At 43.5% G+C, this 21700-nt stretch overlaps 1 protein-coding gene across 1 annotated transcript in view; it reads left to right on the top strand.

The window, feature by feature from the left end:
• Positions 1 to 21700, top strand: part of SCGN (secretagogin, EF-hand calcium binding protein) — a 374305-nt gene that overhangs the window by 256986 nt on the left and 95619 nt on the right. Inside the window, exons 5-6 of the mRNA XM_085606992.1 lie at positions 17 to 73; positions 12683 to 12760. Coding sequence (XP_085463118.1) covers positions 17 to 73; positions 12683 to 12760 — 135 coding nt within the window. The remainder of the gene's footprint in view (positions 1 to 16; positions 74 to 12682; positions 12761 to 21700) is intronic.

The following is a 21700-nucleotide window of genomic DNA, read 5'->3' as shown; positions in this document are numbered from 1 at the left end:
CATATTGTTTTTACAGATCTGGAGAAAATATGACGCAGACAGCAGTGGCTTTATCTCAGCTGTTGAGCTCAGAGTAAGTATTAGATGCTTCCTTTTTTCGTTGACTGATTTTATTGTTGTGTTCATTTTTATTAAAAAAGAATTATGTGCAGTGGACCAAATGATGTCTGCTAAGCCCACCGCCTGCGCTCTCTCATGCTGCTGTTACCAAATGCCAAGGTGTAGTTTGGATTCCACCCCACGCCTCTTATGCCCCCTTACAGTTCCTGTCTCTTTACCTCACTCTTGCAGGTTTGTTTTTATCTAGTCGTTATTATGTCTATAGATTGTAACTCCATAATGTATTAGCTAGTTCTAGGTAATTTGGGGGCATATCAACAAGGGCTTTATCTCTGCTTTTTTGGCTTTAAAAGCCAAAAAAGCAGAGATAAAACTAGAACCCTATCAACAACAGGGTGCTAACACGCAAATTTGCATGTTAGCACCCTTTTACTCTACGCTTCCCCTTGCATCTCTAATGAGATGCAAAGGGGGCGTTCCAGAGTAAAATAATAGGAGAAATGTCGCTAAGCGACATTTCTCCTATTATCAAGAATGTCGCTAACCCTGTTAGAGACAAAAAAAGCAGCGCTAACCGCGGTTAACGCTGCTTTTTTACGTCTGCTAATTTTCAGACTTAGCCATGATATCCTATGGAAGGAGGATATCATGGCTAAGTTTGCCTGTCCCTATCAACAAGGTAACGTGTGATTATCGCTGGGTTTCCAGCGATAATCTCACGTTAGCCTGTTAGCGTGTAGATTTTTATCGCTATTGAGATAAGCGTTGCTAATAGCACGCTATCTCAGCGATAAAAATTCACGCTAGCCGGCGATAATTATCCTCACGCTAAGAGCGCTGAGCGATAATTATCGCCGGTTGTTGTTGATATGCCCCCTGTTGTTTTATGTGAAGTGCTCTGCTAATCACGTGGTGAGGCCCACGCTATATAAGTACAACAATAAAGGATTAAATACATATATAAAACTCCTCTCCAATAGGAGTTTGAGTTTGCTTCCCCATTAAATGGTTTTGTGTCTGTTCGAAAAACTTCCCCTATTCGTAATTGTCTGTATCAAAATTGTCTGTTTATAAATTGCACCACTTCCGGGTGGTCCTACGAATATTACATTTTGATCCTGAGATGTTGCCTTGAGTTACACTTGTATATGCATCTCTTGGCTCATGTGGAAACTGACCAAGTGATTCTAAGACAGTTTCCGGTAGAATGAGAAGCAACATTGGACTGCCCATAGTCACTAATTCTATTTGCTATGGCCATTATTTCATCGGCGTGTAGAAAACATATTACGAAACCCCAGAGAGGAATATTTTTGCATCATATCTGATACTCAATATCCCTCTACATTGGTGATGTGCTTTTATGTGTAGGAAATGTAATAATGCACCTGGCATCCCTTGTGGGTGTGATTGATGAGTTAAGTGCCCTAGATGGATGACGTGTTTGTTAACTGGGAGAAACCTTACTTTTTCAAAGCACTCACAACGAATGTAGGTTAAAATCGAACACTGGTATGTTTAACTATCTGGATGTGTGTATTTATCACGGAGATAATGATGTGATTATTAATAATTTGCATAGAACTTTGGGGGCAGATATGCAAATCATTATTTGTTTTCAACACACTTTCATTCTCTGTCATTGGTAGGGTTCTGTTAGTCAAAATGTCAATCCTAAACAGACTCTTATGTAATTTTGCAAATTTCTTGTGATTGGGCATCTGATATGGAGAAATGGTAGGGAGGAGGTTGCCCTTGATAAACTGCAACTAAACCCAGGTTCAGTTTTATTTCTAAAGTGTGTTGTTAATTAAAACCGTTGCACCAATAGATAACGCATGTACAACTATTAGGCAAGGAAAAGAACAACATGGAACGTCGTATACAGTTTAACAGATAATTAACGTTCACCTAACAGTTAAAAAGAAAAATATTTTTATGTTAGACATAACAGTCATTATCCTTCAAAATGAACACGTGAGCTTGGTATACTATAAATACATTTTTATTAAAGACATTTAAGAGTTTCATCCCTCCCCATTATTAGAATGTTTTTTTTTTTAGTGTTGTGCATGAATAGAACAGCAACCGCCGTGGAAGCAGGTAGTCTATTGAGGTAGGTAGCCCCATGTTTACAATTTCAGCTGCATATTTACTAGGAAGTGGCGGAGCACCGCGTTAGCCACCCTCGCTTAACGCCTTGCTCTGGCACTTCCAAAACGCAGGGCTCCACCGTAATTACAAGGAAAGGGTCCGCCCGGCATTTACCCCTTCGCTGGCTCTAATTTTAGCTACCTAGTGCCAATGCAGACAACCTTGCACCATAGTGCAAGGGTGCCTGTGTTGTAGGGGAAGATTGTTTATGTGCAGTAAGGTGTCCCTTCCTGCACATAAACAATCTTTAATGAAGTTTTGTAACTTCTATGTGCAGCACACATAGAAGTTGCAAAACGTCATTTTTTTTTTAAAATTGATTGTTTATGAACAGGAAGGGACACCTTCCAGCACATAAACAACCAATGGCCTTTTGCTTTTTCTATGTGTGCTGCGCAACACAGCACACATAGAAACAGCAAAAAGAAGGAGAAATGAAAGATTTCTCCTTGTTGTATCTGTTTAAGACCAGGTTTTCCCTTGTCTTAATTTTTTCACTGCCCCATAGTTACGCTGCCCTTGTAAATATGAGGCAGCGTCAAAATCAATGGGTGTTGTAGTGGAACACCCACCGCAACACGCATTGTCCTCCCCTTTCACCCTAAGTATAGCGTGAAAGGGAGCCTTATTCACAAGGCAGCATTAAGCCACGTTAAGTGACTTAACGCTGCCTTATAAATAAGGCAAAGTCCATATTGACACAGAGAGTTCACTAAAAGTGACATTCCTGTGGCGATAGGTGATTGTAAATATGCCCCTCAGTTCCACGATCGGTAATGTGTAGAGCCTATAACTAGTCAGTGCAAAAGGAGTCGCAACAAGTGGTCCTCAGCGACAGGTGCCCCCGGAGTCTCGTTGTTACAGTATCTTTGCCAGACAGGAGCATGAAGTGACTGTGCACAGCTGTGCATGATGTGCAGGAATGAGGTAAAGTGTCAATGGGTGGCTAGTCCCGTAGCAAGAGAGGCCAAGACTTCATGAGCTAGTTTGGGACTGTATTAGTTTTCGGCTGTTGAGCGTTCAATTTCCATTCACCTCTTGCTAGATATTTCACTAACCTGCAATTGTACTGTATGTCGGAAGGACTGAAGCTGGCTATGACGGCTTGCTTTCAGTGACGTAGCCCTCTGATGTTAAATGCTGGTTTTAATAGAGTTTTTTGATCCATAAGCAAATTATATGTACCATAGTTTCTGGATCTTGGTAGCATAGTTTGTATAGCTCCATACCATCGGCGCATTGCCATGGCGGCAGATGTAAAAGCGAGGGCAGACAACCTAGGTCATATTTTAGGAAGCGTCTTTTAATATCAGCACCGGAGCCGGAGGCTAGGTATGGTTGCGGTGTCAGAGTTTTATAACTAGCTATTGTTAGCCAGGCATGTTGTCATTTCACAAATGCCTCTTTGTCTACCAGCAGAGAAGCCCACCTGGTTCTTTTGTTTGCTGTGCTCTTGAATTGAGAGTAGCTGATAGTTATATCATAAAGTGGGCCCAGGCCAATAGATGCTGAGGATGTGTGGCCTAACGTCTAGAGCAGTCGAGCTTGGAGCTTGGAGCTGGGGAACCAGGTTCATGTCTCAGCAGGGACGCTCAACATCCTGTGATTCTGGGCAAATCACTGAATCTCGATGTGCCTAACAGAAATGGATGTGTCTGTCCGTAATGAAACTGGTGCTCATGCAAAGTGTTCTGATACCCTTGCGTCTATATAAAACTCAAAAAATAAAAAAGACGAGATGAGGAGTTGTCCCTTGTAGAAATTTCCTCCCATAGGGAGTGATTTTGTTATGGCGTTTTTTAGTTTGTAGCAGCATTTATATTTAATAAACTCCCCTTGCCTGGCCAAGGTTTGATTCACAAGGCCAAAGTCCAAACTCAGCTGAGCAGTTGAAGTGTGCCCTGGAAGATGGAACACTGATTTGAAGACCCTGGCTATGATCTTATCCAAATAGGGAGCATCTCTACCCCTTAAAGCCTTGCTAATATAGGCTATGGTGGGAACCAGCTTGGCCTGCATTACCTGCAGAAGTGGTGCGAATGTTGATCTGCAATTGCAGCTCTTGGATGATGATAAGCTGCTAGAAAGGAGTTGGCTTTCAGCTGTGTGTGCTGCTTGTGCTCTTTAAAGGATCATAGTCCGTGAAAAAGCAGACCTAGGTATTTGTACTCAGTTGCGTCAATTTTTAGTTTTTACAAATGCCAGGACATGTACTCGTGGCTGACTTTCCTATGACCAGGATTTTTGTTTTCTTCATGTCTATTTCCATTAAATTCGACCTGTAATATACTGCTGTGGTGTTCAAAAGTCATTGGAGACCAATCTTAGTGTGGCTGATCAAGACTGGATCAACAGCATAACATCAGGCTTGGCAGGTAAACACTTCCTTCTTTTGGAGCATGGGAGTTTACCTGGTCAAGAGCGGGGTGGAGGTCTGCCACAAAGAAATTAAAGAGTGGGAGCAAGCACTCAGCCTTTCCTTAGACCCTGATATATTTGAATCTTCCTCCACAAGTGGGAACCATTCACCAATTTTATTCAGACCCATGTGTTGGTGTGAAGAAGGACCATCTCTTGCAACAAGGGCCAGTGTATGTTCTAACTGGCTAGCTACTGCCAGAGGTTGTTCCAGTCGATTTGATCAAATGCCGCTTTGCAGTCTATGAAGCAGAGAAAGAGACTATGGTGGTTATTTTTGCATTGATCCATTAGTAGTGATAGAGTTAATATGCTGGTTGCTGTCCCTGTGCCCTTTGAAAATCCAGTTTGATGTAACAGGATTTTATGACTTCTGTGGCCCAACATGTCAGTTCTTCAAGTAGGCAACCAGGGAAATACTTTAACTCAAAGTCAAGAAGTGCTTTTTGCCAATAATTTGCAAGGTCGGAGCTGTCACCTCCCTTGCAGATGGGAGAGATGATTGAGCCCTTCCAAGAGGCAGGTATGCAGTTATTGGCCCAGAAGTCTTTGCCTTCTTTGAAGATAACAGTGGGAAAGCCGTTTGGTCCTGGTGCTCCTTCCCAGCCGCCCTTTGTGATCTGGTTTTCAATTGTAATAGCTTGCAACTTTAGGGGGAAGATTCCCTGTGGTCATTTTCAGTCTCTCAAGATCTCCACAGAGTTCCTCTTTTAGGCAATAAACAAGCGTTTTAGGGGGGGTTTTGTGGTGCAGATGCTTGGAGCACTATGCGATGAATTGCATTTGGTGTAGTTCCTTGAAAAATGGTTTGACACAAACTCATGCTAGCACTTTTCTAAAATATTTGCAGTTGTTATGGATTTTGAACAGCCATTGAGGTTATTTGCTGTTTTTCTAAATCTCTCATGTCTGTTGGAATTTTTCTCACTTATTAGTCTGGCCCATAGATTGTCATTTGCCTCTCTCTCCTTTGGTCCCACCTGCGCTTCCTATAAGCTGTTCTTGTTTCCACTACTGCAGCTTTCAGGATTTTGTTGCTTGGCGATATTTGGAGTGCCCTATGGGCCTGTTTGACAGTGCATTTCAGGTCTTTTAATTTGTTACAAGCTGTCATCTTTGTGCTCCCAGGCTGCTTGCCTGGGCCCAGGTACTGGCATGGCATATTGATCCGCAAATCGCTTGGTGAACTGAGCCCAGAAGGTTTGATTGGCCTACACCATCAGCTGTATGTGCAAGGAGTGATCTTTTTGCTAGCTCGGGGAGATTGTAAGCTGTGTTAGTTGACCATTTTATTCTTTTGTTGTTGATGGTATAAGCAGAGCCGTGTGTCGCTTTAACTGTCACATAATAAGCAAGGCAGATGGCTAGTCTCAATTCTTGCTGGAGGTGGTCGCTTTCCACTCTATCTGCTATCCCAAAGCTGTTGACAAGACGGAACAAGGAGACTGATAGTACTGTAAAGTCTATTAGGGAGTTGCTTATATGATTATGAAAAGTTGCTGCTGGTGGACTGTCTGATGGGACCCAACCATTGACAGCACTCCAGTTGAGATGCTCTAATTCATTGATAAGTTATTTGCCTTTTTTATCTGACTTGAAGGATCAATATTGACTCTGAGCTGGAATTGCCTAGTGTGCATTCTGGCCTAACAGAATCTTGTCTTCTAGTGGCGAGCCAAGCTGATTCATGTTGTTGAAATCACCTGGGAGAATTATTTCAATGGGAGACAGCCCTTCCAGGAGTTTGCTGATCTCAGTTTTCAGATGCTCTAAAACCGTTTAGCCTTTGGTTTTGGTGGTATGTGTATATCTTATATGAAGGGGTCTGTGCTTGTACCCCATTTAAAGACTGTTTGACCAATTTGCAGGACTTGGTATGCAGTAGGGTTTTGGCTTGCAGTCTCCTTTCAGTGCAGCGGATATATATATCACAAGTCCCCCACTGGGGCAGCCATAAGGCAATTCCATTGATGCTGGTGTCAAAACATTAATATAGCCTGAAATTATTGGCAGATCCTCAGTCCAGGTTTCCTGTAACATAGTCAACAGGAACAATCTAAGATATTCCAGCACCTCATAATCATCTGGTTTATTTAGCAGGTCGTTGATGTTCCAAGAACATATTTGTAAATATCTTGTTTGTGAGGAAACAGTATTGTCTGCAGTTGGAATTCATTGCTGCAATCTGAGTTTGTTCAATGCTGTGGAGATCCAGCTCCAATTGGGATCCTTAACTAATGGCTTTTTGTCTTCTTGGACTAGTAGAGAGTCAGGGTCTTGAGTTTTCCTTGGAGACTTGCTCCGGGCATTCCTTAGGGCTGAGTATACTTGCTGTGAGCTGAAAGCAGTGGGTGTTCCAGTTATGTAAAGGTTCACATTGCAGCACAGTTGCAGCATGTACCTCATTGCTTGCTGAGGCCCCTTCAGCAGTGGTGACCTCCTTAAAAAGTACAATTGCCCCTTTACCTATCCTTGAGGATTTCTTGGTGGTATACCTCAGGAGCAGGTACACCAGCACAGGCAGTAGACGTTTGGTACTTTTGCTACCACTACTTAAAAACAATAAGGAGGGTGTGCGGTATATACCAGAAATCCTATTATGAAGTTATCCCACAGTATGTTCTAGCAGGTCAAGGTATTTGTGAAATAACATGCGCAGGCTAGGGATTTTGATAACTGGTGCCTGAAGAACTTTGACATTATCAAGGAGACTATTAACAGTTAGTTGAGGCAGTTCTTGGCATATGACCAGCTGACCAGGGCAGTTAGACTGACTGGGACAGCTAGGGACAAACACAACTCTTGTACAAATTACAAGTAAGCATATCCATTCCAGCCTGGGTGTCTAAGACAGTAGCACTCATTCATACGTTTATGAATTTGAGATTGTTGCTAGGAAAGAGACATGTTACTCTTGGAGATTCGATCTGGTTAGATGAACAGAACAAAATGCACTTCCTAGAGGGGAAATTCAAGTTGGCCAATGGTTGGGATGGGGATTAACCATGGGAAATCTATTGCTAGATTTGAAAAGAGACTCTGATGACCTACCACAGGGAGTGGCACCCTGTTGTGCCACTATCTTCTGCTCAAGATGTAGTATGTTGGTGATATATTCATTTGAAGTCTATATTATTTTTAATTGTGCATTTCGTGTTTTCTCCAGACTTCCTGAAGATGCCTACATTCTTGCAATCAGAAAGACATTATTGGGGACTGCTATACATTCAGATTTGGCATAGCTAGGTGTCGCATAAATGAGGAGCAGCAGTTGTACAGTGGTTACTTCTGACATTAACTGTTCTACCACTGAATTCAGCAAGTGTCACAATCCAAGTATGTCGCATTGGTGATGGAGATGAATATGAGTATTGCTTCTTCTTTTAATTTTTGCTGCTATGTTTATGTAAAAAAATCAATAAATATATTTTAAAAAATGTCTGAAAAAAATAACAGTTTGTTTAGGAGGTAATGTCTACTACTCAATAAAGGAAAGGCCAGGGAAATTCTCTCCACCAGTTCTACTTGGTGTGTAGGATTTCAGTCGCAGTTAATATTTCTTTTGAATGTTGGTAATAGTTTGGAGTATATCATCAACAACGTTGTTGAGGACTGCTGTTTAAACTGTGCCAGCTTCACAGAGTATTCCTGGTAGCTCCAGTGGACTAGAGCATCACTTATTTTTATGCTCCAGTGGTGCAGTGCCATTTTCCATATTTACAAGGTGGTGCTAAGACACTTTGTGAGGCTTAACACGACCTTATAACTATGCCCCTTTCTGCTGCAGTCCTCTGTGACAAACGGGTGTGCAATGAGTGTTGATGTGGGCACTCCACCACAACACCTTTGCTTTTTCACACTGCCCCAGATTTACAGGCTGAGGCAGCGCCAAAAACGAATGCCATGGAATACCAGGTAATAGAATGGTGATACGCTGAGAAATTATTTGTTTCTCCTTGATTTTTGCTCTTTCCATTGGTTGCTTATGTGCAGGAAGGTTTACTTTACTGCACATAAAAAATCATCGTTGTAGCACAGGCACCCTTCCAACATGGCGGCAGGGTCATCTAAAAATCTGATTATCAGAATGTCATCTAAAATTCTGATTATGAGAATGTCCAACTTTCCAGATTTTCAGCTGACATGACTTTAATATTGTTAGGCTCATTTTTGTTAGGCGTAAACTAAACAGACTTTCCCACTTGAGAAAGGCCTCACACTAGCTACCATTGAAAAGAAGAGTGAAGTTTAAGATTCTGATTCCTGTCCACAAGTGTTTGCATGTTTCTGTCCTCACTTTAAGATGTTTTGATACTTCCTCAATCATGCGCTCTTTGATGGAGACTTTTTCTGCTGACAGTTCCCTGAATCCCCTTTGTGTCTTGTGAAGACCACAGATTATGGTTTCTAAGTTTTAGTTTCTGGAATCCTCTCCCAATTTAGCTGAGAGAAAATCACTCCCTAGAGGAAATATTGGCTTTTCTCCAGTTTGCTTAGGCTTTTTGCTGGGCCTGTGCGTGTGTTCTAGTTTGGTCAGTTAGGTGTGTGTTGCAAGTAAATACATTAAATATATAAATAAGAGGTGAGAAAAAAATGTATATTTTAACCACACAGAAAAGAAATGTTCAGGACTGCCTTGCACTCTTCCATCACAAGATTTATAGAAAATAGAAGCTTATGTGTGCTCCCCCACCAAAAGCTCTCCCACAGAGGGAATTCCTGCAAAATGTAATATTACTCCTAAAGAATCTGGAACAAACAAACAATGTCAAATCTGTGTGCAGAAAATGTAGCACACGTCAAATGTAGGCCACTACAGCAGGGGACCCAAGACTGATCTATCCACAGCCTACCTGGCTCACATCATGCAACACAATAACCAGCAGACTGACTTAGGCATCTGTCTGAAGGTCAAGTAATAGCACCTATTTAAACGCAAAAGCGTTCCCAAAGCACCTTAAGGACTTGAGGATCTGGACTAAGAGGGAGAAGTCATTCGGACCTGACTATCAATTGACAGAGAGCTCCAAGTACTGTGGAAATGCTAACAATGTCATCTTCATATTTTATTGCACCATTCAGAATCATCAGATGGGGAATATGTTTGTGTCACATCTAATGAAGGGTCGTTGATCGACATTTTTGGAAGAATTGATGGAAATTCATTTTCCGTTTAAAGTCTCTAGATTTAGTTTTATTTTGAATAGGATTTTTAATTTTTAATTAATGTTTCTGGGCAATGGGATAGTCTCCAGGCAGGGGACATTTGTTTCCCATTGGAAGTTCCTTCTGGAACTGCCATTTCTTAGTGTGGAATGGACATTAGTTGACCTTGACATTCTGACCTGAGATGCACCTCTCTCTAAGGAGTTCTGGTGGAGCTGTAAAGGTGACTATGGTGATATTTGGTACCAATTATTTTCATTTCAGAATAGTCGTAATGCTTTGATGTTAAAGTACATATGTTTCTAAAAGTCAATGTTAGTGGTCAAGGTGTTTACCTTCATAGTTTAGCTGAACCTCTTGGTTTCTCTTCTGTTTCAAATAAACCAGGCATCCTTTAGTGTATGATAAAGCTTTGGTGCTGCACAGGCCTTGTTCAGATCGTATTAAAGGTTTGTCTTTGCCCTCAGCCATCCGGACTAGCCATCTCTAACTTCCATTGCACCTTTCCATAGTGTTGAGAAGCACCCCCCTTAGGTCTGGTCCAGTTTTTAGTAGGACTTTACTAGGACTTGGAAGGTCATGTTTTTACTCTGCATACATTGACTCACTATCAGTTATGGTTCAGTATCTAAAAAAAAACAGGATTTCCCAGGCTCTTTCTTTGCTCTAAAAAGATTGTCTCTGAGAAAGTGTCCATCATTTGTTGAAGTATGGTGCTTTTTCTGTCACTTTTATTTGTATTGGCCAATGGCCACCTTAATATGAGACACCTGAGACATTTTGACATTTCTTGAAAATTTTCACCAAGTTAAGTTGGCTGGCTCTGCTTGCTTAGGTGGAACCTATTGGCCCATGTGTCTAAAAAATAAGGGGCATATTTACAATATACTGTCGGAGCGCGGAGCTGAGCCAAATTTTGCGGCGCCGTACTGCAACATTTTCAAAATGCAGGGATGCTCCGTATTCACAAGAATTGGGCGCACCCCTGTGCTTCTCCTAGTGCTGGATCAAAAAATGCTGACTAGCAACAGCACAGGCACCCTGCTGTCATGTTGCAATGGTGCCTGCACTGCAAGGACAATTGTTTCCGTGCAAGAAGGTACACCTTGCTGTACATAAGCAATCAATAATGGCAATTTGCACCTTCTGTGTGCGGAGCAGAATACAGCACACATAGAAAGAGCCAAAAATGAGAAGAAATTAATAATTTCTCATTGTATCAGTTTTCTAACACCTGGTATTCCATGGTGTTAGTTTTTGGTCCTGCCTCAGGTTGTAAATCTGTGGCAGCATCAAAAAGCAATGGGTGGTGCGGTGGAACGCCCACAGCAACACCCATTGCATGCCCCCCTGCCACAGAGGACTGCAGCGGAAAGGGGCATATTTACAAAGTGGCGTTAAGCCATGCAAAGTGTCTTAGCGCTACTTTGTAAATATAGAAAATTTTACTGCTCCACCGGAGCGTCAAAAAAAGTGATTCTCCGGTGGCCATGAGGGCTTTTAAATATGCCCCTAGATGCTTTGTTTTCCCTTGACTAGAAGAGTCAGTTGCACACTTCACCCCTCTGAAGTCCTTGTCAGTACAATTAATAGCTTGGTTTTATATACTGTAAAAGTATCTTCCTGTAGACTTACCATAAATTACATGTATAGTGATAAGACAGACTGCGGGAGACAGTGGTACCCTCCTAATGACTGATTCTCGTTTTGTCAGAGCTGGAGCAGAAACTCAGCCAGAACCTATGGCAGAGCAGCTCCCTCAACATCCACTATCAGTCCTGTATGACAAAGTGAAGCTAAACAGCATTGGCCCACAGGGCTAAAACTCACAGTTAGGCAACAAAGTGACAAATGCAGCTTCTTGGACCACCCAGACAAGCCACAACATGTCAGTTCATCACACTACTCGCACTACTATGTGGGATGGACAGAGCACGCTGAGCCACATTTCCACAGAGCGGAATTGAGAGAAAGAGAGAAAGAGAAGAAATAGAGACAGAGACAAGTGCCACATTCTGCCAAGCATTAAGTAAAATGTGATCTTGAGAAAGTGGGTGCCATTTATGTATCTGTAAAGCAGTCGCGTTCTCAACTTTGTTTCCCAACAGCTTTTATCTAGTAAGTGAACTTGTACATCAGCTTTGTAAGTGCTAACTCAACTCAATGGTGTTATTAGTTGCTTACTTCAGAAGCATAGAAAGCTGGGACAGCCCAATAGAGGTTTGAATCAAGAACCTGTAGGTTTCTCAGCCCGCACTCATTCTGCTGAACTGCGCCGCAATAAAGGAGCACTAAACCAAAGAAATCACTCCCAATGCCACCACCGACAGGGCCAACACTGTAGAGCTATTGTGGGAGACAATGGAGGTGCTTGGCTGTTCCAGACTTCCATTAGAAAGTGCAGTACACTTATCTAGACTATCTAGTTTTCTACCTCTAGCCAAAACTAGCACCATCCATCCAATAGGACACATCAGAGCTTAGACCCACTGGCAGACTCAGTCCCTTGCCCAACATGAAGACTGCCCAGCCTGCATAAAAAAGCCGCTTAAAGGACCTATGTCCATCACTAGCCACCTCATAAGGCAAACAACGCATGATACGTCTTTGGGAGACAGTTCTAAAGGACTCAGAGGAGGAGGCCTATTTTTTAAACACGCTCACTGGTAGTTTGTGAAATTTGTTGGGTAATTGAGTGCCTGGCTCAAGCCTTATGAAACATCCTATTTTGTTAGAACTGGAGCAAAAAAAATGTACAGGTTGGTTATATTGTTTTCACTATAGCAAGAACAAAAATGGTAGAATAGTAGCACTCTGCCTTATGTGAAAACGTGTCAAGGCTCATCATAATAGGAATAAAACTAATGTTTTTCTCTCCTGCCAGAGCTTTCTGCAAGACCTTTTCCTTCAGCACAAAAAGAAGATTTCTGATGAAAAGTTAGATGAGTACACTGATGCAATGGTGAGAACTTACACATTTTATCAGCACTAGTTTTAACGTGAAATGCTCAAGTGATATTGATTTCACAAAACGTATAGAAATGCTGTTGAAATTGCACTCTTTGGTCGGATTACTGATTTTAGAACTTATACTCTGCAGAACAGCAATTATGGAGTCAAATGAAAATTACGTCACGAAATTTATGAACTATATATCCATATATATATATATTACCTACTGGCAGTCGCCAGTAGGTAGTTATAGTTAGGACCTATTTTCCATAGGAAATCCGCAACATTCTATTTGGAATAACGTTTGCGCGGACTGACGAATCTTTGCGAAATTTTCCAAACTTTTGGCCAGCTCAGATCCACTCCTATCCTAAAAATTTCACGGTGATTCGTCAAGCGGGGGCAGAGAAAAAAGGGGGTCCCAAAACACGTTTTCCCGATGCATTTGCCCATAGGACCTGTTGACGCAGCTGCAGCCCGAACTGCTGAACGGAATTACACCAAATTTGGCAAAGAGGTAGTCCTCAGTTCAGACTCATGCCTTTTGCTTAAATCGTGTAAATCCGTTCAGTAGTTCCTGAGAAAATTAGAGTTAAAAAGATAGATATATCTGGGCGGAGCCTAACCACACATCTCATCGTGAGATCTGATTGGCTGTCATTACTTCATCCAAGAAGTGTTGGCAGCCATCTTGGGACCAATATACATGATAGCACCTCATTAAAAAGCATTGCAGTTAATAGAAGGTTTTAAGACTTTAAATACATTATAAATCATTTGTTGATGGTACCATACTCATTTTAGGAATTGTGGTGTGTTCTAAGGTGAATTTACCATGTGAAAAAGCCTTCTGCTGTGATATCATGAATCATGTTTGAGAGAAAACTGTTTTCTCATGCTTTTCCCACAGAGGTTTGGAAGGTGATCTATAAGCTAAACTGTGAGCATATTTTCTGTAAATTCACCTTATCTTTCTCAGTCATGTGAGAATGAAGTCTGACATTCTCAGTAAAACATGTACATCCAACAAGGGCAGAGACTGTCAGTTGATTCCTTTGTGTTCTACTGCAGCCTCCCAGAGTGTTCTAAAGCACAACTAGAGCGCTAACAGTCCTACTTATGACAAACGTATGGCACACCTGAAGCTATCTTGATTGGAATAAAGGGGTAACTCTTAAAACATTTAATTAAAAAAGGAACACAATGAGGGGGTTCATTTTGCCATAGAAAGTATGATTAGTGCTGCAGAAAGAAAAATTAGGGCACATTTTGAGTGACTTCTCAAATCCTCTCCTATTGCATTAAAAAATTCTGATATGCAGACTGAAACATGCACTTTTAATACCAGCAGCAGACTTCCGTGGTGAGCAGTAGCTTTACTACAGTGATCTAATGAGCAACTAGAGTGCTAACATTCAGAATTTATGGTAAATGTGTGACATATCTGAATACCTTCTTGATGGAATCAAAGTGAAAAACTGAAAGCATTTCCTACTGAGGAGACTGCAGTAAATGAGGAAATTAGGAAACTTCATAACAAATAAATCTCCCAAGATGGCCACCAGAGACAAAAGAGCCCAAATGCAGCACAAATATCACCTAGATGTAGCCCACATGTAGCCCAATGACAGAAGTGTGCAAAACACTTATTTTTTGTGTATTTGCAGTTTTATATAGTGCAGACTTGTCAGGTATTGGAGTGCTTTACATGAGCATTGGTTACATCACACAAGATCAAATTCATTTTGGTTGTAGACATGGGGAGATTAAGTGATTTGACCAGAATCACAGAATGTTGAGCTGAAGCAGAAACTCCAACCTGGTTCCCCAGTTGCAAAGTCTGCAGCTCTGGAAGTAACACCACATCCTCTCCCCAAGGTGCAACATTTAATCAAGTGGTCAACTGGATAAAAAAACATAAAGATTACAAATAATTTAAAAGTTCTTTGTCGCTATTTGAAAACTCATAAAATATGTCCTCATTTTAGTTTTTTAGAGCACTAACCATAATTTTGATGCAAATAAGACCCTCTCATATATGTAATTTCTAAAGGAAATGCTCTAGGTATTACAGTTTTGATTACATCAAGATGACGTCAGGCGTTCCACACTTTTGTAATAAATATAGAATGTTAGCAATCTAGTTGTTCATTGGGATACTGTTGAGAGGCAGAGGCCAGGGGCACAGACTCTGGAAATTGAAGGCAGGTAGGAGAGTGCAGAGGCAACAATTTGACCACACTGGGCAGGCAGGAAGGGCAGTGGCAGCACAACAGACTATGGAGGGCAGTGGAAAGGGGGGCAGGGGCAACAAACCAGCAATACAGGACTGGCAAGAGAGGCTTTGGCAATATAATAGACCATTGTGGACAGAAGGAAGAGGCATTGGTAGTACAACCATATATGCCAACAGACCCGTTTCAGCCAGGAAATGTGCAATGTTTTTAAGCTCAAATGGGCTTTATTTGATCTGTCTCCTGTCTACAATCTCCTCTTTTTCAATGTAACTCAAAGGGGAAAATCAATACCCCAGTTTTTTTCAAACTCTCCCTCTTACCAAGTTCAAAATGTTCGCAAGTATGGTACATTGGATCATGGTAGGCAGGAGAAATTGGGGTAGGGACATGGACTCGGACAACAGAGGACAGGAGGGACATGGAGAGGTGCACCAAACTGACCCTACAGGGCAGGCATGAGGGTTTGCAGCAGCACAATACACCACACAGGGCATGCGGGACGGGAGTGCAGCACAACAATCCATAGAAAGCAATAGGGAGGGGACAGGACCATGCACATGGACAACAGAGAACAGAGGGGAAAGAGGCAATGGTAGATAGCTGACCATAATGGACAGACAGGAGAGAAAGCTGCAGCATAACAGACCATAAAGGGCAGGAGGGAGGGATCAGTGGCATTACAATGGAACAGACAAACCAGGAGGGAATAGGGGTCTGCACATGGAAACAGAGGGCTGGGGGCAAGTGGGCAGGGCAGGAGCAGCAAGAGGACCATGGAGCTCAGGCAGGATGGGCACTAGAATCAAGACACACCATGGAGAGCAACAATGAGACTATGATGGCATACACACAGACCATGGAGGGAAGGTGGGAGGGGGTCAGGGGCAGCTAGCTGACCACACAGGGAAGGTGGGAGGGGCCATGGCAGCACAGAAGACCATGCATGGCAGCGGGAGGGTTAGTGGCAGCACAATGGCTATGATGGACAAGAAGGAGGGTGCAGGGGCATGCACAAATTACCATAGAGGATATAAGGGAGGGTCAGGACCTGGGCACAGACAAGAGAGTTCAGGGGAAGGGGCCTCACAACAGACCGCGCGGGGCAGGCAGGAGGAGCAGTTGCAGCACAACAGACCAGTGAGGGCAGAAGGGTGTGGCAGTAAAATGGACCATGGAAGACAGGAGGAAGGGGATAGGGGCATGGCATGTGGACAGGCAGGGTGGAGGTGGCAGGGACAGGTTACAGTCATCTGACAATGCTAGGCAGGTTGGAGGGGAGTGGCAGCTCAACAGAACACTCAGAGTAGATAGGAGTGGCAGGTCCATGGAACATGGTGGGCAAAAAGGATGGAGCAGGGGCATGCACAAAGACATCGAAGGGCGGGGGAAGGAGAATAGGGGCAGCAAGCTAAGCACAGAGGCTAAGCAGGAGGTCAATGATGGGCCATAGAATTGGGCAATAGAGGACAGGATGAGTGGACTGGTACATCATGCTAAATGGAGGGCAGTGGCAGCACATCAGACCATGCATGGCAGGAGGGAGGAGGCTAGTCCATGGATTCAGAGAACAGAGGATAGGGAGGAGGTGGATGGGGCAGCAAGCTAACTGTTCAGAGAAGGTGGGTATTAGGAACTTGATTGTTTTTAAAATGTGTGTCTGTGCGAACTACTTAAAATATGAACAAGTATGCAGCATAATCTCACTTTTATTCAGGAAGCAGAGGACGTTTGTGACTGTGACTCCGGGCTCACTTGGCAGAAACACCCCCTGACCCTCCACCCCCATCGCAAAATGTAATGCCTGTGAAAAGGGTAGGTGGACGCAGTGTTATATAGAACATAGTTCTGAGAGCACGATTGAAAATGAAAACTAGATATAGTATATGGTATAAACTATGCACCAAAAAGTGTGATATAAGATGAACCGGGGCGTGAAATATAATATGCAATACATTGTGCGCAATGACAGATTCATTGGAGAGCGCGAGATAGCACGGGCACTAGCGCATGCTATGCAATATGTGCCTTGGAGTGTAATATGCACAGGGCAGTGTTGTGTAACCTAACTAGTCTCTAAAGTTGTAATATAAAATATGTGCTGGGGAGTGTAACGTTGGATATGCACTGTGACAAAGATATGGATCCCAGATTGTAATATGTATGGCATAGCGCTGTGCGTTATAACATAGGCATCGAGGAAGGCACGTTAGATGGGGCAAGATAACCCGTGCGAAGGCAAGTGTGGCATGACATATTCACGGGGTGGTGTTACAGTGCACATGGGCTAGAGAGTGTCATAGCATACGCACTAGCTGGTGGAATACAACACAGAGGTGTGTGGCACTCGGCGGGCACTGGTGGGTGTAACACAGCATTGGGCTCAGCCAGGAGCACGCTGTGACTCTCAAGTGAGGTTTACCTCCTTTCCAGAGAGTAAAATAAAAAGTATTACATATCCGGCAGTGGATGTGTGTTTTATAAACCGTGAGGGGGGTTTCTTGCATAGTTTGGTCGAATTTTTGTCGAATCCCCTTTGAATGGCTTGGTGTGCGTGTGTATTAAATGTGCCCGTCAATAGCTACCCATGTTTGTATGAATAAACAACAAGGGTGTCTACTTGGAGAGTACCCACCGGCGGGTGTGCCGGGATTAGGCACGGTAGGGCGTGAGACACGTCAGAGCTTCACTAGCGGTTTAAATACATTCCATGTGGATTCATTGTATGCATAGTCACCTTTTAATGAATATCACGCAAATCGTCATAGTAATATGTACATACGGTTTGTCCAGCATGTCCTAGGTGTTTCTATACATATATTTAAAAAAAATAATAATAAACAACAAAGGCCGGTCCCGGGGGATGGGGTCCCTGGGGCCGTAAGTGGCCTGAGGAGGGGGGCAACGCAGTCCCCCTCCTAAAGAATAATAAAAAAAAAAAGGCCATGACCCGGGGGTTGGGGTTCCCGGGGCCGATTAAGGCCTTGGGAGTGCCAAATTTATTTTTTCAACAAAAAAAATTAGTGTGCAGGCCCTGGGGGATGGGGTACCCAGGGCCAATAAATTAGAAAAAGAAGGGGGGCCACACAGCCCTCCTTCTTAAAAAAATAAAATAAATAAAAGACTGACATCGCAACGGAGGCCACGCCCCCTCCTTGCAGCACTCTGCAAATGTGCCCCCTGGCCAGTTGTAAGTTGGGGAATTAATTCCCCTTCAATACTGAGGGTCCCTGAGGGCCAACTAGCCCAACAGGTATCTCCAGTATGCGCCAGGGAGCTGCGTTGCAGACAGGTGTTCTGAGGCCACGCCCCTTTTTACACCTCTATGCAATGCAGCTCTGTGGCACTTACTGGAGGTACCTAGATGACTAGTTTGACCCTTGGGACCCTTAGGATTCAAGGGGACTTAATCTCTCAACTTAGAACGGCCACAGGGCGCGGCCGCGTTTACACAGTGGTGAAGGGAGGGAACAGGACCTGAGGTGATGTGTGCAAACACGCCCTGTGGCGCGTTTTAAGTTGGGGAAATAATTCCCTTTCAATCCTGAGGGACCCTGGGGGCCAACTAGCCCACCAGGTGCTTCCAGTAAGCGCCACTGCTCTGCGTTGCAGAGAGGTGGTGCAGGCCGTGCCCCTTTTTACACCTCTCTGCAATGGCGCTTACTGGATGTACCTAGTGGGCTATTTTGCCCCTAGGGACCCTCAGAATTCAAGGGGACTTAATCTCCCAACTTAAAAAACGGCCACAGGGCGTGTTTACACAGTGGGGAAGGGAGGGGACGGGGCCTGTAGTGACGTGTGCAAACATGCCCTATGGCGCGTTTTAAGTTGGGGAAATAATTCCCCTTCAATCCTGAGGGCCCCTGGGGGCTAACTAGCCCACCAGGTGCTTCCAGTAAGCGCCACTGAGCTGCGTTGCAGGGAGGTGGTCCAGGCCGTGCCACTTTTTACACCTCTCTGCAACGCAGCTCTGTGGCGCTTACTGGAGGTACCTAGTGGGCTAGTTGGACCCTAGGGACCCTCAGGATTCAAATGAACTTAATCTCCCAACTAGAAATGGCCACAGGGTGTGTTTACACAGTGGAGAAGGGAGGGGACGGGGCCTGAGGTGATGTGTGCAAACACGCCCTATGGCGCGTTTTAAGTTGGGGAAATAATTCCACTCCAATCCTGAGGGCCCCTGGGGGCTAACTAGCCCACCAAGTACTTCCAGTAAGCGCCACTGAGCTGCGTTGCAGGGAGGTGGTCCAGGCCGTGCCACTTTTTACACCTCTCTGCAACGCAGCTCTGTGGCGCTTACTGGAGGTACCTAGTGGGCTAGTTGGACCCTAGGGACCCTCAGGATTCAAATGAACTTAATCTCCCAACTAGAAATGGCCACAGGGTGTGTTTACACAGTGGAGAAGGGAGGGGACGGGGCCTGAGGTGATGTGTGCAAACACGCCCTATGGCGCGTTTTAAGTTGGGGAAATAATTCCACTCCAATCCTGAGGGCCCCTGGGGGCTAACTAGCCCACCAAGTACTTCCAGTAAGCGCCACTGAGCTGCGTTGCAGAGAGGTGGTCCAGGCCGTGTCACTTTTTACACCTCTCTGCAATGCAGCTCTGTGGTGCTTACTGGAGGTACCTAGTGGGCTAGTTGGACCCTAGGGATCCTTAGGATTCAAATAAACATAATCTCCCAACTAAAAACGGCCACAGGGCGTGTTTACACGGTGGTGAAGGGAGGGGACGGGGCGTGAGTTAATGTGTGCAAACAAGCCCTTTGGTGCGTTTTAAGTTGGAGAAATAATTCCCCTTCAATCCTGAGGGACCCTGGGGGCCAACTAGCCCACCAGGTGCTTCCAGTAAGCGCCACTGCGCTGCGTTGCAGAGAGGTGGTCTAGGCCGTGCCCCTTTTTACATCTCTCTGCAACGCAGCTCTGTGGCGCTTACTGGAGGTACCTAGTGGTCTAGTTGGACCCTAGGGACCCTCAGGATTCAAGGGGACTTAATCTCTCAACTTAAAATGGCCACAGGGCGTGTTTACACAGAGGGTAAGGGAGGGGGCGGGGCCTGAGGTGACGTGTGTAAACACGCCCTGTGGCGCGTTTTAAGAGGTAGTTTTAATCCCCTGCCCTATTATATACAAGGGGCTTACAGAGGAGGTCATGCTAATCACAGGGGGACCCCAACGCATAGTGTTCCCCAGTGTATGTAGGTGTTTTCATTGTATTATGAGTGTCTTTTAACATAGCACTGGCTCTAGGACTGGTTAGTCAGACTCAGTTACCACCAGTATCCGTCTGAAAAAGTTGAGGGTACAGGATGATTTTGCAACAAGGCTTCTTTCTGCTCTTCTGTTTGTTCTTTCTGCACATTATCCTTCTTCCTGCACTTTTCTTCGACTTTGAGGACTTCTGTTGCTTCTTTCTGCATTTCTTTTTTTTCTTTCTGTGCATTTTTTCTTTTTTCTTCACATGTCCTATCTCTGTAGGCATAGTTAGAAATTAGCATTTAAAAAACCTTTGAAATTCACTGAAAAAACCATAGGTTTCAGGCACTTTCTAGTTAGGAATTAGCATTTAAAAAACCTTAGAAATTCAGAGAAAAAAACCATAGGTTTCAGGGGCGTTATAGTTAGCTGGACTTTTCACTCGTACAAAACTATTGAAATTCCCCTGTTATAGTTTGTTCAGCTAACTATAACTCGCATGCCCGCAATGCACTGCTGATGACGTCACATATTACATCACTCATGACATGGTCAGTGACATCACTCAGGACATCACTGATGACATCTCAAATGACCTTACTGATGACATCACTGATGACATCATCCTTGTGATAGAGTGGCAGACCTCCTCTCCCCCTAATATAACCTTTGATACACACATTCAAAAATAGAAACTAAAATTTCCAAAACAATGGACATACCAGTACCAGTTACAACAACCTATTCAGTAATTCTAAGATCCACATACACATCCACTCATTCACCAACAATCCTATACAGTCACTCATACATGTACTCACTCATCATATGTACTCATACACCTATACATCCTGTTACACAACGCCACTCATCCATAGAGTTACTCACACACATAGTCACTCATGCTAATAAAGAATCAAACATCCATTTACTTGCATATTCAGTTATACACACACAACCACACTTACTTCTACAGAAACTTACACATACTTAGTCTTTTAAACAATCACTTATAGAAACACATACTTATTCATACAGGAACTCTTTCAATCTCTCACTCTCACATATACTCACTTATATACACCAATAGTCACATATACTAGTTTAAAACATATGTAGTTACTCATAAAGACACTATTGAGACAGTCATTCACTCACTAACACACCCATGCACACACTCATTCACCCATACAGTCCTGCACACATGCTGTCTTCAACACATACAAACAGTGAGTCACTCATTCATGCACCTATGCACTACGAAATACCCCCATTGAACCATACAGACACTCAGACACTCATACTGATACTCAAAAAACCAACTAATAACCTATATAGACACTCATGTAGTTACTCACCAACCCATGCAGCCACTTATACACAAAGTGAGAGACTGATACAGATATTTACATATTTAAACATTACTCACTAAGCCATGTATTCACTAAGATACACTTAATCAGTCAGTTATACAATCAATTTTTCAAAAACAAATCATCCATTTAGAAACTTATATACCCATT

This window comes from Triturus cristatus, chromosome 5_2 (assembly GCF_964204655.1).
Source record: "Triturus cristatus chromosome 5_2, aTriCri1.1, whole genome shotgun sequence".
Lineage (NCBI taxonomy): Eukaryota > Metazoa > Chordata > Amphibia > Caudata > Salamandridae > Triturus > Triturus cristatus.
This window is presented reverse-complemented; position numbering and strand designations above follow the sequence as displayed.